The following is a 13,440-nucleotide window of genomic DNA, read 5'->3' as shown; positions in this document are numbered from 1 at the left end:
AGCCTTGGCAGGCTGGAGTGTCTTGCCCCGGAACGGTCCTGCCTCTCTCTCCTCCGAGTCTGGAAGTCCCTGGAGGCCTCGGTAGCGAGCGCAGCGCTCCCGGCGCTCTTACTAGGGGGAAGGGCAGGCAGAAGAGGCGGGGCATCCGGGCCGGGCGGGAGCGGAGCCTCTGGCCGCGGGCGGGGCTCCTCTCCGGCGGGCGGGCGCCGGAGTCTGGGGGCCGCCGCTTCCCCCTCCCGATCTAAGGAGGCGCCTGGCCCCTCCTCCCCCCGCCGCCCCCACGCCTGCCGCCGCTGTCAAAGATAAACCGGGCCGTTGCCTGCAGGAGCAGCGGCAACCAGCGATCGGGCCCTGAAGAGCCTCGGGCGCGGCCTCGCGTCTCCGGCCCGGCGCCCATATCAGCACCGCGGACAGCACAGTGACCGTCTCCAGGACTCAGGCGCCCGCTGGCCCGCCTGCCCACGGGCGCCCGGGTCCGCCGCGTCCGCATCAGCACCGCGGACAGCGCCCCGGGCCCCTTCTCGCAGCCGCCAGCCCACCTGCTCCCCCAGTCAGCACCGCGGACAAACCCCCTCGACGGGCCCCGCAGCGGGCTCGGAGAGGTCAGCGCCCCCGGAACATGGCCACTGAGGTAGGGGGCGAGCACCGGCCCGCAGGCAGTGCCTGACTGCTGTAGGGACAGATCCCCGCTAGGGGCGGGAAAGGAAGACGGAGGGTGGGGTGGGGTGGGGTGGGGTGAGGGGGCTGGGGTAGGATGGGATGGGGTGGTTTCTCGATCGGGTTCGGAAGGAAGGCGTGAGTGGGGGAGGCGGAGTAGCAGGGTGGAAGAGAGGGGGTCCTCACTGGAACTCATTTCACCCCTGGCATGTCAATCTTCCCCATCTGAGTTCCGAAGGTGTCCGCACCACTTGTTGGCACTAGTGCCAGGGTTGCTTCTGGGGCCTCAGCTGGGGTTTCCTCTTCCCATGGACTGCAAGTCCTGAAACCACTTCCCTAGAGGGTTGGAGACAAGCCTGAGCCTGTTTTAGGGGAGAGAAGGCGGCTGGCTGCTGTTGCTATGCGGTGCAGCCATCCAGCTTCTGAGCCCAAAAGCCTGGCTAAGAGATGAGAGACTACCTACACATCCGCATTTCCTCCGCGGGGGCGATGTGGGGGGGGGGGGGGGGGACAGGAGGGGACAAAGACTCCTCAGGTCAAACCCCAAATGGTTGGTTTTAATGAGCTGCCTGCACCAATTCAATTTTGCATATTACTCTTTCTTGCTTTTTCACCCCTTTTGAGTTTCCTATACCAGAAGACCACATTCCTCCTGTGTCTGATGGGAGGAGCTGCCTTCTTCAGGGCATGCCTATAGGTGTGTCACCTTCAAGGGACTTGAAAGCTGAACCAAGGACCTATTGACTGAGGGCAGGATCTATGTGCAGGGCTTAAGAGATCAGGAATTACTCCCTCTACCCCTTCATTTCACAAAGGAAATGGAGCTCTTTCTATTCCCACTTTATAAGTGTAAAGTTAACACATGAAGGGGAGGACCTATTTAATACTCACACATTGTGTCAGCAGCAGAGCTGAAAGTTTCTCCTTTGAATTTTGGGGTGGAACCTAGGACACCAGGTTTCCCCAGTTCTGATGTTTACTTTTTTTCTGGTGTTTCCCCATTTGCAACCCAGCTGGAACATGAACCAGGGGGACAACAAAGGCTTTTGAATGATCCTATGCAGTGCCTCTGGGCATCCTGCTGAGCAGCGTGACATCAATACCAAGTGTTACTGTTGTTATTCTGCTGTCTTCGCCACCACAGAACGAGGGGCAGTTGCTTGGCATCACTTGGCTTTCTGACAAGGTTAGCTAGGAGAGCTCGTACCCCAGGACCCTGTGAGGGAGCAAGCCCTGAGCAGACCCGTGGAGCTTGGTTTCTAGGGTGGAGGAATGCAGAGTGCTCTGAAAGTGCCAAAGATGCTGAGGAGGAAGAACAAAGGAGAAATGGCAAAGGAGCTGGTCACCTTCCAAACAGGGCTGCCAGACTGCAGCAGAGAGGCTGCTGGTGCTGGGCAGGAAGGGGAGACTTCAGCCACACAGGCACAGTTGGGCCAGCAGTGTGGGCAGAGAAGGTGGCCACATCTGTGATGAGATCTGACAGATTCTAAGAGGCCCATCTGTCCCAGCAAATCTCCCTCTCATGTATGCTCTGGTTCACAGATTCCAACCAGCAGCCTTACATCTCTAGGTTGAAGCAGTGTTTCCAGGAGGCTGGTGTTAGCCTTCTGGAAGGGGGCTAGGCTTTGCTCATAATGCTTCTGTGAATATAGCATTTTCCTGTATACAAAGCACTATTACATGTGTGATCTCCTTTGAGCCTTAGAGCAACTTTGTGAAGTGGGCGAGGATGGTGTCATTATCCCCAATTAACAGATGAGACAACCAAGGCTCAGAAGCTTGCCTAATCCCTGTGAAGAAGCCAAGGAAGGCATCATTATCCCATTTTACAGATGATGCAACTCTGTGCTGATTTATCCAAGAAAATATGGCTTAAAAAGTGGCAGGGCCAGGACTAGAACTTTAGTCTTCTGCCTCCCTGGCCAGTGCTTTGTTTGCTGCATCCAGGTGTATCCAATTAGCCAACTGTGTTGTCCAGTAGAAAGTAGAGGACTAGGGGTCTTGACATGAGAATTTGATGGGGGAAGGATGGAAAGGAGTTCAGGAAGGGCTGGAGTGTGGGAACTCAGGTACTCCGACTGGCCTGGCTGGTTCAGCTTGAGGGCAGAGGGATGGAGGAATGCCCAGAGGGGTGAGAGGCTGAGGAAAAACATTGCCCATTTCCCAATTTGGCCTTGGGTGGACTCTGATGGCAGCACTGAGGGAGGAAGCCTTAGCTCTGCCAAGGCACAGGACGTTCACATTATCTGGGCTGTGGAGTGAGTCATTTTCCCCAGGCTGTTTTTACTGTTAGGACTGAGTTAAGATTACCAGGAAAAACCTGTTGGGAGAAGGAAAACCTCATGCCAAACTCCTGTGGCCTTCCCTTAGGATTCTGAATGGGAGGTCCTCAATGCTGGTCCTTCCAGCTCCAGCGGGAAGTGTTTTGAGAGGAGGAGAGGGGAGAGAGGGAGGGAGGGAAGCAGAAGCAGGGAGAGAGGGACAGAGAAAGAAGGAGAGACAGAGGGAAATAACTGAGAAAGATTGGATATCCCTGGATCCCTGGATGGAAGGCATGGAAATTGGATCTTTTCTACTCCCTAAATTCTGTTTAGGAATTAGCATTACGGGAGGGTTGTGTGTGAAGACCTCAGAGGAGGGATGCAGCCTCCTGAGCCATACACTGACCTCATTTGGAAAACTGTAATGAGCCCACTTCCTACGTGACAAAGCTCTGCGAATGTGTGTCATGGGAGCAGGGTACGCCCTGGAAACCAGTCCAGATGGCCAAGGACAACTGGGAAATGCCTGGCTGGGAGGGACTTCTCCAAGTGGTGGAGTTTGGCCCCTAAGAGGCTTTTAAATGCACCCAAGTAGCATTATCCAGGAAGGGCATTGGATGTTTGATCTCTGAGGCAGGAAATTAACAAGCAGCAGACAATGGGCTGGGCTGGCCTCTGGTGCAGCTGGAGAAGAAGGGAGGCCCTGTGCCCGGGTTTCCATCCTGAGGCCTGACTTGGCTGCCTGTGACTCATGGTCCTCAGCCCTCCTCCACACCCAGCCAGGGAGCATGGTGTTGGCTCATCAGCTGAGTCTTCTGATTCTTGAGTTGAGTCTCAAATGCGTCCTCTGGAATTAGCTGGCTTTTAATGAGGATGGAGATGTGGGCCAGATGGGGCTTCCTGTTTGTCTTGGGCCTACCTGCCTGGGAGTGCTCATCTGCACTCCAGTGCTTGCTCCTTCCCACCTCCGCCAGGTTGACCCTGTCAGGTGTACAGACCCTAAATGTGAGACACGGGGGTACCACTCTCCCAGCAGCCTCCCCTGCCCTGCCACTAATTCGAAAATTGGTGTCAGCAGATCTCACCACTGATTTTCTCTTTCTTCCTCATGCAGTGCCTCTTGGTCCTGTCTTAACTCACCTGCCAGCAGCTGGGGGCTGGTGATGGGAGAGGGGGAAGGGTTGAGGAAGGTGAGAAGTAAGGGCCAGGAGACCCTGTCTTGCCTTAGATCCTACTCTTCACTAACTACAGATGAGTTTGTGATGTGTGTGCTCTAAGTAGATCTGGGAAACTAGGGCTCTGGCATAAAAAGTGTGTCTGATACCATCCTCTAGCAACTCGTCAAGCCCCTGCAAACACTCTCCAGGGAAGGAAGAAAATCTCTAGTCACCCAGAGCCAGGACAGTGTTCTAAGGCTCAGGATATCGTTGGCTTTGGACAGGGTATTGACTTCTGCCGATCCGGCTACTTGAGAACCCATGGATAAAAGCCAAAGGAAATGGGACCATATTATGTAAGGTAGCACCCTAAAATCTTAATGGTGTAATAAAATAGATGTTTATTTCCTGCTCAGTAAAGTTCCTGATCAGTAGGTGGCTCCCCTCCAGGCAGTGATTCAGGGACCCAGGCTCTATTCAGCTTGTGGTTCCGCTATCTTCAACACACGGCTCCCTTGGTTTCTGTGGCAGGGGAAAGATCACAGAGAAGTGGTGGTCTTTATGAGCCAAGACTATACGTGACATTCATCACTTCCACTCACATTCCATTCAGTTATATGGCCACACCTAACTGCAAAAGAGACTGGGAATTAATCCAGCTGTGTGCCTAGGAGGAAGAAGTGGTTGTGGTCTACAGCTAGCCAGTCACTAGAGACATATACTTTCATGGTAGCATACAGTGCGTGTGTGCATTCAGGCACAGACAAAGGAGGATATTGGAGGGGAGGAAGCTGAGCCTATTTCAGAATGGCTGAAGCACTGTTCTTTCCCTTTCTTTCCATTCTCACCATCATTTTTCTTAAATTAGACCCACTTTAGTTTTCCCCTGGACTACTACAAAGGTAGTCATCCCTCTACCTGGCCCCCTACCCCAGTCACACCCACTTCCTATGCACCACTCACAAAGCTGCCAGAATGATCCATCTGGGGCTAGGAGAATCCATCCTCAAGATCGCTGGGCTCTTGAGGATGTAGGTTGGTTTAGAAGGGCGGAGGAAAGTCACAGCCCCTTCCTTTGTTTGAAAATATAACCATATGAAATTTTAACCAGACGGAGCAGACACACTGATGAATAACATTTATATTACCAAAGTATTCTTTATTTTTCAAAGTCATCATAGGATCCTACTAAAAGTTAAGGGGACTCCCTCAATTAAAACCTTGATTAGGGGAATCAAGGGCTATTAAGACTACAGGAGCACTTATAGTTTATTTCATCCAATCAGAATACTTTGGGATCACATTCTTCTTCTTCTTTTTCTTCTTTTTTTTTTATTTTGGCCTTGCCGAGGCTTGTGGGATCTTAGTTCCCTGACCAGGAATTGAACCTGGGCCCTCAGTAGTGAAAACGCAGAGTCTTAACCACTGGACACCCAGGGAATTCCCTGGGATCACGCTCTTACATAAAGCAAAATTCACTTAGATTTAGGAAAATCTCATTACTGGTCTCTGATTTTACACCATCACAGGCCCTGGATCTGCTCCTACTACCATACTGACAACCTTTCTCTCGTTACTTAGTCTTCCCCAGTTCTTAAGCAAGTTTAAGTATCTTCTATCTTAAATCCTTCCCTCCAGTAGAAACGCGTCAGGCTCTTTGTGATCTAACCCTTGCCTCCTCTATACGCTCATCATCTCCTGCTCTTATCTGATCTGCACACCAACTTCTGTCTTGCTGAAATCTGCCTCCGGTCATTGGAGTAGACCTGGTTCTCTGCTATCTCCGTTACTTTGCACAAGCTTCTTCCTCTGGGTTGCCTTTTCAACCCCACCCCCCACCCCCTACCCTCCTGCCTGCCGCCCACCACTGATAGCTCCTTTACGACTCCACACAGACCTCAGGAAGCCTTTTCTAAGTGAGCCTTTCTGGGTAAGCTGCTACTTCTCTGCAGCATTTATCACAGTCTGATTCATTATATATTTACTTGTCTTTCTCCCTGGAGCTCACAGCATCCCCAGAGCCTGGCAATAGTAGGGACTCAATAAGTGAAAGCCGAGTGACTGAATGGATTCACCTTAATTACACAGGATGAACTGGCTGTGTTCACTCTGCCTTTGGGGCTCGGGCTCCACGTGGTTCCAATGTCTGGCATATTTCATCCAGTGGGATGCTTGTCTCAAATGTGGGTGATGGAGGCTGGAAGTGGAAGAAAGAGGCCCTGTTCTTCTGTGGAATTGAGCCCATTCCCCTCAGACACTAGAGTCTGTGTCAATGTCAAGTCCGCAGGTGTGGACAAGGGACAGAAGTCACTCCACTCCTTCCTACCAGGGCAGGAGATTTCTTCAGTTTCTGGCCTCAGCCCACTTTATCCACAGTTTCCTCTGGGGAATTTGGATGTCTGTGGGCCCCTTCTTTCCTGTGATAAACTGGATGTGGAAACAATCTGTGCTGTCTCTGACCTGGACCATAACTTGGCCTGAACCCCAGGCTCCCTCTGAGTTCATGGGTGCATCCCGTCTTCCTCTGCCCCACATGCTCCCCTCCCCCAAACCTGCTGTCATCTCCGCTTGGCGGGGTGGGTCTGAGGCATCAGTCTTGTCCAGCGCTGGGGTCCCCAAGCCAAGGCCTGACAAGTTGTGAACATTTGATACTTGCTGAAATGAATGCGTGAAAGGCCCCACCACGCATGCGTGTGTGGGGGCGGAGTGGGGAGAGGAGGATCTGGACCAGCCACCAGGAAGTGTTTTCCTCTCATTAAAATTTGTTCCTGGCTCTATTGGTGGTTCCAGAACCTCTCATTTTGGCCCAGCTTTGGCCCTGCTTCAGGTTTTTTCTAGATCTTTCTGGGATAGCTAGAAGCATCTTCCGGGGCAAACTTTGTGGGGTGGACAACTTGTCCTGGTTTGCTGGGAAATTTCCTGATTTTAGCGATGAAAAGCCCACCCCCCCAATAAACCACTCAGCCTTGGACACACCTAGAAGGATGATCACCTTGAGCGTGCGTCTCCTGAACGTCTCTCCAGGTCCACAATCTGCAGGAGCTCCGGCGAAGTGCCTCGCTGGCCACCAAGGTCTTTATCCAGAGAGACTACAGTGATGGGACCATCTGTCAGTTCCAGACCAAATTCCCCCCAGAGCTGGACAGCCGGGTAAGGACGTCTTTTCCTAAACTTGGAACACAGACCATGATGGAACTAAGGGGCTTATTAGACTATATATGTTTTTCCAGGATAAAAATAGTATAGAAACAACTTGCTCAGCTACTTCATGTGGAAGAACTAAAAAATGTCCTTAACACTGTCTTGCTGTCATCTCCTAGAAAGTTAAAGCTGAAAAATCTCAAAGATTTTCTAATTCAGTGGCTCTCAGATTTCAGAGAATCACCTAGGGAGCTTGTCAAACAAATGCAAATTCCTGAGTCTTATTGGATGATGTTAGCTGTCATCGGAGATGCTGACTCAGTTTCAGGACTGGGTTCAGGATTCTCTTTTTAGAAGCACTTCTCAGCCCCAGCTGCGCATTAGAATTTCCTGGGGAGCTTAAAAAAATCCTGATGCCCAGACCACACCCGAGATCAATTAAATCAGAGTGTCTGGGACTGGGGCCCAGGCATTAGCATTGCTTTAAATTTCCCCAGGTGGTTCCAATGTGCAGCTGGTGCTGAAGATCTTAATTTTTAATGAGAAATCCCCAGGTGATGTGGAATCGGGTGATTCATAGATCCCACTTTGAGAATCTCTGGTCTTCTGGTATAGAGCTTCTCATGCTTGGCTGCCCGTCAGAATCACTTGGGAACTTTTGAAGAAACCTTGCAGGGTGTCAGCTTGGGTAGAATAGGACAATGGTGGGCTTTGGTGCTCTGACCCGCCCTCCCCCTTCTCAGACCATTTGAATCAGAATCTCTTGGAGGCAAGACCTGGGTATGCCTATGTTTTAAAAGCTGATCAGGTGATTTTAGTGTGCACCAGAATTGAGAGCCACTGAGCCCTTGAACCAAAACCATGGTCTGTGGACAGGCAACATCAGTGTCCCCTGAAAACACAGAATCTCAGGCTCCACCCTGAATCTACCGACTCAGAATCTGCATTTTAACAAGATCCTGAGGTTATTTATATGCACACTGAAGCTTGAGAAGTATGGCATTAGTTCATCCTCTCATTTAAGAGAGGAACTCAGGGCCAGGAAGAGGAAGTGATGTACCAAACTGACTGAGTGCAAAAAGGGCCCTGGTGCCCGACTCTGCTTTTTCACAGGACTCCTGTTTCCTTACCAATACAGTTGCATCCTTAGTGGGTATAGATAAAACTGGGTGCCTAGGTGATCAGAGTCTTGGCAGGGAAAACTCAGAGACCTGGAGGAAGGGCAGAGGGTGCTTTGCTTTCCTTCTCCCCACCTCAGACAGAGGGCAGAGCCTGACGCTCCATCGCAGAGTTTGCTGGCGGCATCAGAGGCCATCAACCAAGGCCTCTGCCCACAGCCTCCCGCTCCCACTCAACGATTTGGGTGTCTCATGGACCACTGGCCCTTGCAAGGCATCAGCTCTTTCTGCTGAGTTTTGCTCCTGGTCCTGGGTGTATGTAGCCCTCATCCCAGGCCTCCTTAGAACTGGCCTAGGATTGGGAGAGGGCAGAAGGACCACGACCTTTCATTCAGCGGCCCAGGTAGATCTGAATGGGTTTGGCAGGGTGGGGCAGGGTTGGCTTTTGCTGATCTGACCCCTGAACAGTTTTGGGGGAGCCATGTAGATCTCTTCATTCTAGCATGCCTGTCCTTCGGGGCGGGGTGAACCCTGAGATACAGCAGCAGGGCTTGGGTCACAGACAGGATGGGCAGAGTTTTCTCTATATATTCACTCCAGATCTGTATAGAAGCAGGGAACCTTGCTTTTGGCTGGGAACCCCGAAGCTTCTGACTATTTTGGGGGAGAGCTTTTGACCTAGTTAGGAATGGAAGGTCCCTAATCTTATGTGATGGGCAGTTCTGGTCCTGTGGGGGGTGAGTGGGGAAGGGGGTGCTTGAAGAATGTAAAAAATGGGACGAGAGACACTCTGACACCTACTGAGTGTGGAGCATGACTTTCCACTCCAGGCTGCAGTGGAGGGTCCATGGTGAAGAGCACAGGCTTGGGCTGGAGCTGTGCAACCTTGGCCAAGATCACGCAGCATTCAGCAAGTATTTGTTAGGCACCGGGGATGCAGGCGTGAACTCATGGAGCTTATTTTCTATTAGAGGATACAAAAAAATTTAAAGAGCAACAAGAAAATATACAGGTGGTGACAAATACTGGAAATATAAGAAAGGAGGTTGAGTGCATAGGGGAAGCTGGGGAGAGGATGATAGGGGGTGCTGTCAGATAAGGCGAGACCTAAGGGGAAGTAAGGGGTGAGCCAGGGCAGGGGGTGTCTCAGGGAAAGTACTGCAGCTGAGGACACAGGCCCAAAGGACCTGTGGCATTCTCAGGAAGCAGAAGGGAGTCGGTGTGGCTGTAGTGAGGAGAATAGGAGATGGGCTCAGAGGGGTCGCAAGGGCCAGGCTCTGGAGGGCTTCGCAGCCGTTGTAAAGACTCCTTGGGTTTTACTTGGAGAGAGATGGGGAGACTTGGGGAGCTCTTGATCAGAGTTATGACATGATCTGATTTTAACAGGTTCACTTGGCAGGGCTGGGGGCAGGGAGACCAGTTAAAGAGGCCAGAGATGACAGTGGTCTGGACCACAGAGCAGAGCTTCCATTGGGCTACACCTGTAAAATGAGGGTGGGAGTCGTACTTCTCTGATAGGATTGTTATGAGAGTTAAATGAAAGAATGCATAAAAAACTCCTGGCACATAAAATGTGCTTAATAAATATTAGCTATTAGAGTTATGGATGCAGGCAGGATAGCTTCTCAGTTGTCCAAATGCATGGGGCTGTCCTGTTCTGGGGTGACCTCTTAACTGGGAGGAAGTGCCCCCTCCTGGAGAGACACTCCTGAGGTCTCAGACAATCAGTTTCATGCAGCTAGAGACCCATCCAAATGTAGAGAGCCCCTACTAACTAGGTCCTGCACACTCTTACAGCCATCACAATGGGGTGCGTGTGTGCGCGTGCGTGCGTGTGTGTGTGTGTGTGTGCGCGTGTGTGTGTGTGTGTGTGTGACAAAGGCACTGGAATTCCTGCCTGATCCACTGCAGAAAATGTTCACATCTAGGATCTCAGGGGAGTTTTCTGTTCCAAGGGAGGCCAAGTAGTCATTCTTATTGCCACTTTACAGATTTGGAAACTGAGACTAGAATAGTTGTCATTAGCCCAAGGTCACACAGCTAGTTGATGGCCAAGTCTAGACTGGACCCCAGGTCTCCTGATTCCCTCTCTGGTGTTCCATGGGCACCTGTAGCCTCTCTGGTCTTGTCCTGTGCCCCACATTCGTGTGGCCCCACCACTGCCACCACAGTCCAGGGAGGCTGATCTGGAGCTGGCTCCCTGTCCCTCTCTCCCTCCAGATCGAGCGGCAGCTCTTTGAGGAGACTGTGAAGACCCTCAACAGCTTCTACGCGGAGGCGGAGAAGATTGGGGGCAGCTCCTACCTCGAGGGATGCCTGGCCTGTGCCACGGCCTACTTCATCTTCCTCTGCATGGAGACCCACTACGAGAAGGTGGCTCCTCCCCCCACAGCCCCGCATCCCCTCTCCCTGGGGCTCCCGTGCTTCACCCTCCATCCTCCACTGGCCCCTCTCCTTGCAGGTTCTCAAGAAGATCTCCCGCTACATCCAGGAGCAAAACGAGAAGGTCTTCGCCCCTCGCGGCCTCCTGCTCACAGACCCCGTGGAGCGTGGGATGCGGGTCGTATCCTTCCTGATGTTCCTTGTGAGGGCGCAGAGCTGCCAGCCAGCGGGGCCCCTGGTGAGGCTGCCAGGAAATGGGGCCACCCTCGGGGCATCTGCTCAGGGGTATCCTAGGGTTCCCCACACCCCTGGTCATCGGCCTCCCTCCCTCACCATAAGTTAGTGCTGTTTGTGGATTTTAAGGTCTGCTTTTATTGAGCTGCATTTAATCAGTGCTTAATCCATGCCAGGTATCATAGTAAGCGCTTTGAAATATGAATTCATGTACTTCTCATAAGATCCCTACAAAGTGGGTAACTTCTTATTGCCTTTGTAGCTGAGCCTGGCTCAGGGCTGCCCAGCTGGTGATCGCCAGAGCCAGGCTCTGTGTGCAGGCCCACTCTTCACTGCACTCACACGTAACCCTCATTGAAGCCCACGTGGCAAGTCCTGTTGTCCCCCTTTCACAGATGAGAAAAGTGAGGTCTCGGTGGGCGGCTGACCCTCGAGTGGGTTATAGGTCTGCTCACTCCACCTGGTCAAGGTGTACACACATCCTACCTTCCAGTCAGCAGCAGGGAGTAGAATTGTTTAAAAATAACTTTTACTGGAAAAGTGAGAGGAAAAAGAGTAAAGAATCTCACACTTACGAAGCCCAAGGAGAGGCACTTCTTGTCACTGAGTCTTTACTATGTGCCAAGTACTGTGTTTAGTGCTTTACATGCTTCATCCTCGCAATAACCCCAAGATTCTATTATTATCTCTGTTTTACAGATGAGATAATTGATGGGTAACAGGTGACGTGATTGGTCAAATGTCACATAACTCGAGAGTGGGCACATTGACATTTGAACTCAGGACACCCAAGTCCTCACACTTCCTGTGCAGTAACACCCCCTCCCGGGCACATCCTGGGATACAGTGATTAGACCCACTAGAATGTAAGCTCCTGGTCCTGGCTGTGCGCAGGCGCCTCTGAGCTGCCCGAGCGCAGGTGTGAGGAGGGGCCTGGGTCTGGCTCCCCAGGCCTCCGAGTCCTTACTGTCTGGGGAGCAGCACCAGCTCTGTCTCCCGCGTCCCTGCTGGCCTTCATCAGCCGGCTGCTGTCCGCTCGCAGCCCTCCTTAACGCTGCCCCAGATCGAGATCTCCATCTATGAGGACCGGTGTAGCAGCGGCAGCTCCAGCAGCTCCAGCAGCGGCGGCAGCGGCGGCGGCGGCGGGGGCGGCGGGGCGGGGGGCCGGTGACTGGCCGAGAGTCCCTGCGGGGAGGTGTACGGCTGGACTGAGGGCCTCGCAGACCTGCGGCGGCTGCGCTACCAGAGCACCCGCTTCTGACTCCGTCTCTGCGCCCGCTCTGCTGCCCAGGGTGGGAGGGAGGGAGGGAGGGAGGGTGGGCCGCCCACCGGCCGCACCCCCTGTCCCTCCTCGCCCCTGGCAGGACGGCCGACTTCCTGACCTGACTCTCACGCGACGGGGCTGGTCTGGGCCACACAGAGGCAGGTCTTCCAGGAGGAGGCTGGGGTGGGGACAGCACAATTGGGACTGCCCCTTTCTTCCGTGGCTCCCCTCCCAGCACCCCAGAAAAGGATCCAGGTCTGTCACATAGAGGACTCCCACCCTGCATGATTCCTCACCCCAAAGCCCGCGTCCGCCAGGACGCCCTCCCTCGGGGCCCTGCTCCCCATGGCTTCTCCCAGTGTCTGCTCTTTCGGATGCCACCACGCGGCCTCCGCCTGTGATCCTGCCTCCACCGAATTCAAGGTCTGGGGAGACAGGAGTGGTCAGTCTATGGGTGCCGTGGTGGGGAGCTGTTCAGCCCCCTCATGACCTCTTCTTCTATACTCCTGGCATCCCTGTCTTCCACCCAGAGTCTGGAAGTCATCTTGGCCTTGCCAAGAAGCATCCAACTCCTGTGACTTTGCAGGCCATCAGGCCGCTGGTGGTGGGACACACGGCCTGGGGCTCTGGGTGGTTATATGGGAGTCCGGATAAATGCTTCATGGAGAGATGTAGGTGTGGGAGGTTTGAACCTCCAGAACTGCAGCCAACTTCCTGAGATTAGGACCTGCGTGTGTGTGAGAGTGAGTGTGTGTGCACGCAGGCACTTGTTTAAGTGCACATATGTGAGTGCACTATGTGCACAAATGCACCTGTGCGGAGGTGTGTGTGAGGACAGGTGTGTGTGTGAGGACAGGTGTGTGTGTGAGGACAGGTGTGTGTGTGAGTGCACTGTGAGTGTGTGTGCACGTGTGGGAGTGAGTGCACTTGTACGTCCCCCTTGGCTGCTGGGCCAATGACTGCCTCTCTCTGCCTCCTGTCTTATCTTCGTGCGCCATGGTCTGGCTGCCTCCCTGTGTGGGTCCAGCCTGTCCCCCTGTAAATAAATGTCCTGACGTCCCTTGCCCCTTCCCTGGGCTGCCGGCTTAGCTCTTCTTCCTGGCCTCTCCCCCACCTGCAAGGTTTTCCCCACTGACTGTACTGTATACATTCTAACAAAAAAGAAGTTGGGGTCCTAGGAGAGCAGAGCCAACCTTCCAGGGCTTTCCATGCCCCCCTCTCAGTCC

General features: G+C 53.1%; 1 protein-coding gene across 2 annotated transcripts; it reads left to right on the top strand.

Moving 5' to 3' along the window:
* The first annotated feature begins 206 nt into the window (after window positions 1–206).
* Window positions 207–12,233, top strand: GOLGA7B (golgin A7 family member B). 2 transcript variants are annotated; one of them, XM_057737038.1, is made up of 5 exons: window positions 207–631; window positions 7,100–7,225; window positions 10,555–10,707; window positions 10,796–10,897; window positions 12,014–12,233. In XM_057737038.1, the coding sequence occupies exons 1-5, from the start codon at window positions 620–622 to the stop codon at window positions 12,119–12,121; spliced, it is 501 nt and encodes a 166-aa protein (XP_057593021.1). In that variant the 5' UTR covers window positions 207–619; the 3' UTR covers window positions 12,122–12,233. The 2 variants fall into 2 exon arrangements, with proteins under 2 accessions (XP_057593021.1, XP_057593020.1); XM_057737037.1 differs by lacking the exon at window positions 12,014–12,233 and having other exon boundaries at window positions 510–631; window positions 10,796–12,004.
* Window positions 12,234–13,440: the final 1,207 nt, after the last annotated feature.

The sequence above is a fragment of the Hippopotamus amphibius genome, chromosome 5, assembly GCF_030028045.1.
Source record: "Hippopotamus amphibius kiboko isolate mHipAmp2 chromosome 5, mHipAmp2.hap2, whole genome shotgun sequence".
Classification (NCBI taxonomy): Eukaryota; Metazoa; Chordata; class Mammalia; order Artiodactyla; family Hippopotamidae; genus Hippopotamus; species Hippopotamus amphibius.
The sequence above is the reverse complement of the archived record's forward strand: the minus strand, read 5'-3'. Positions and strand labels throughout refer to the sequence as shown.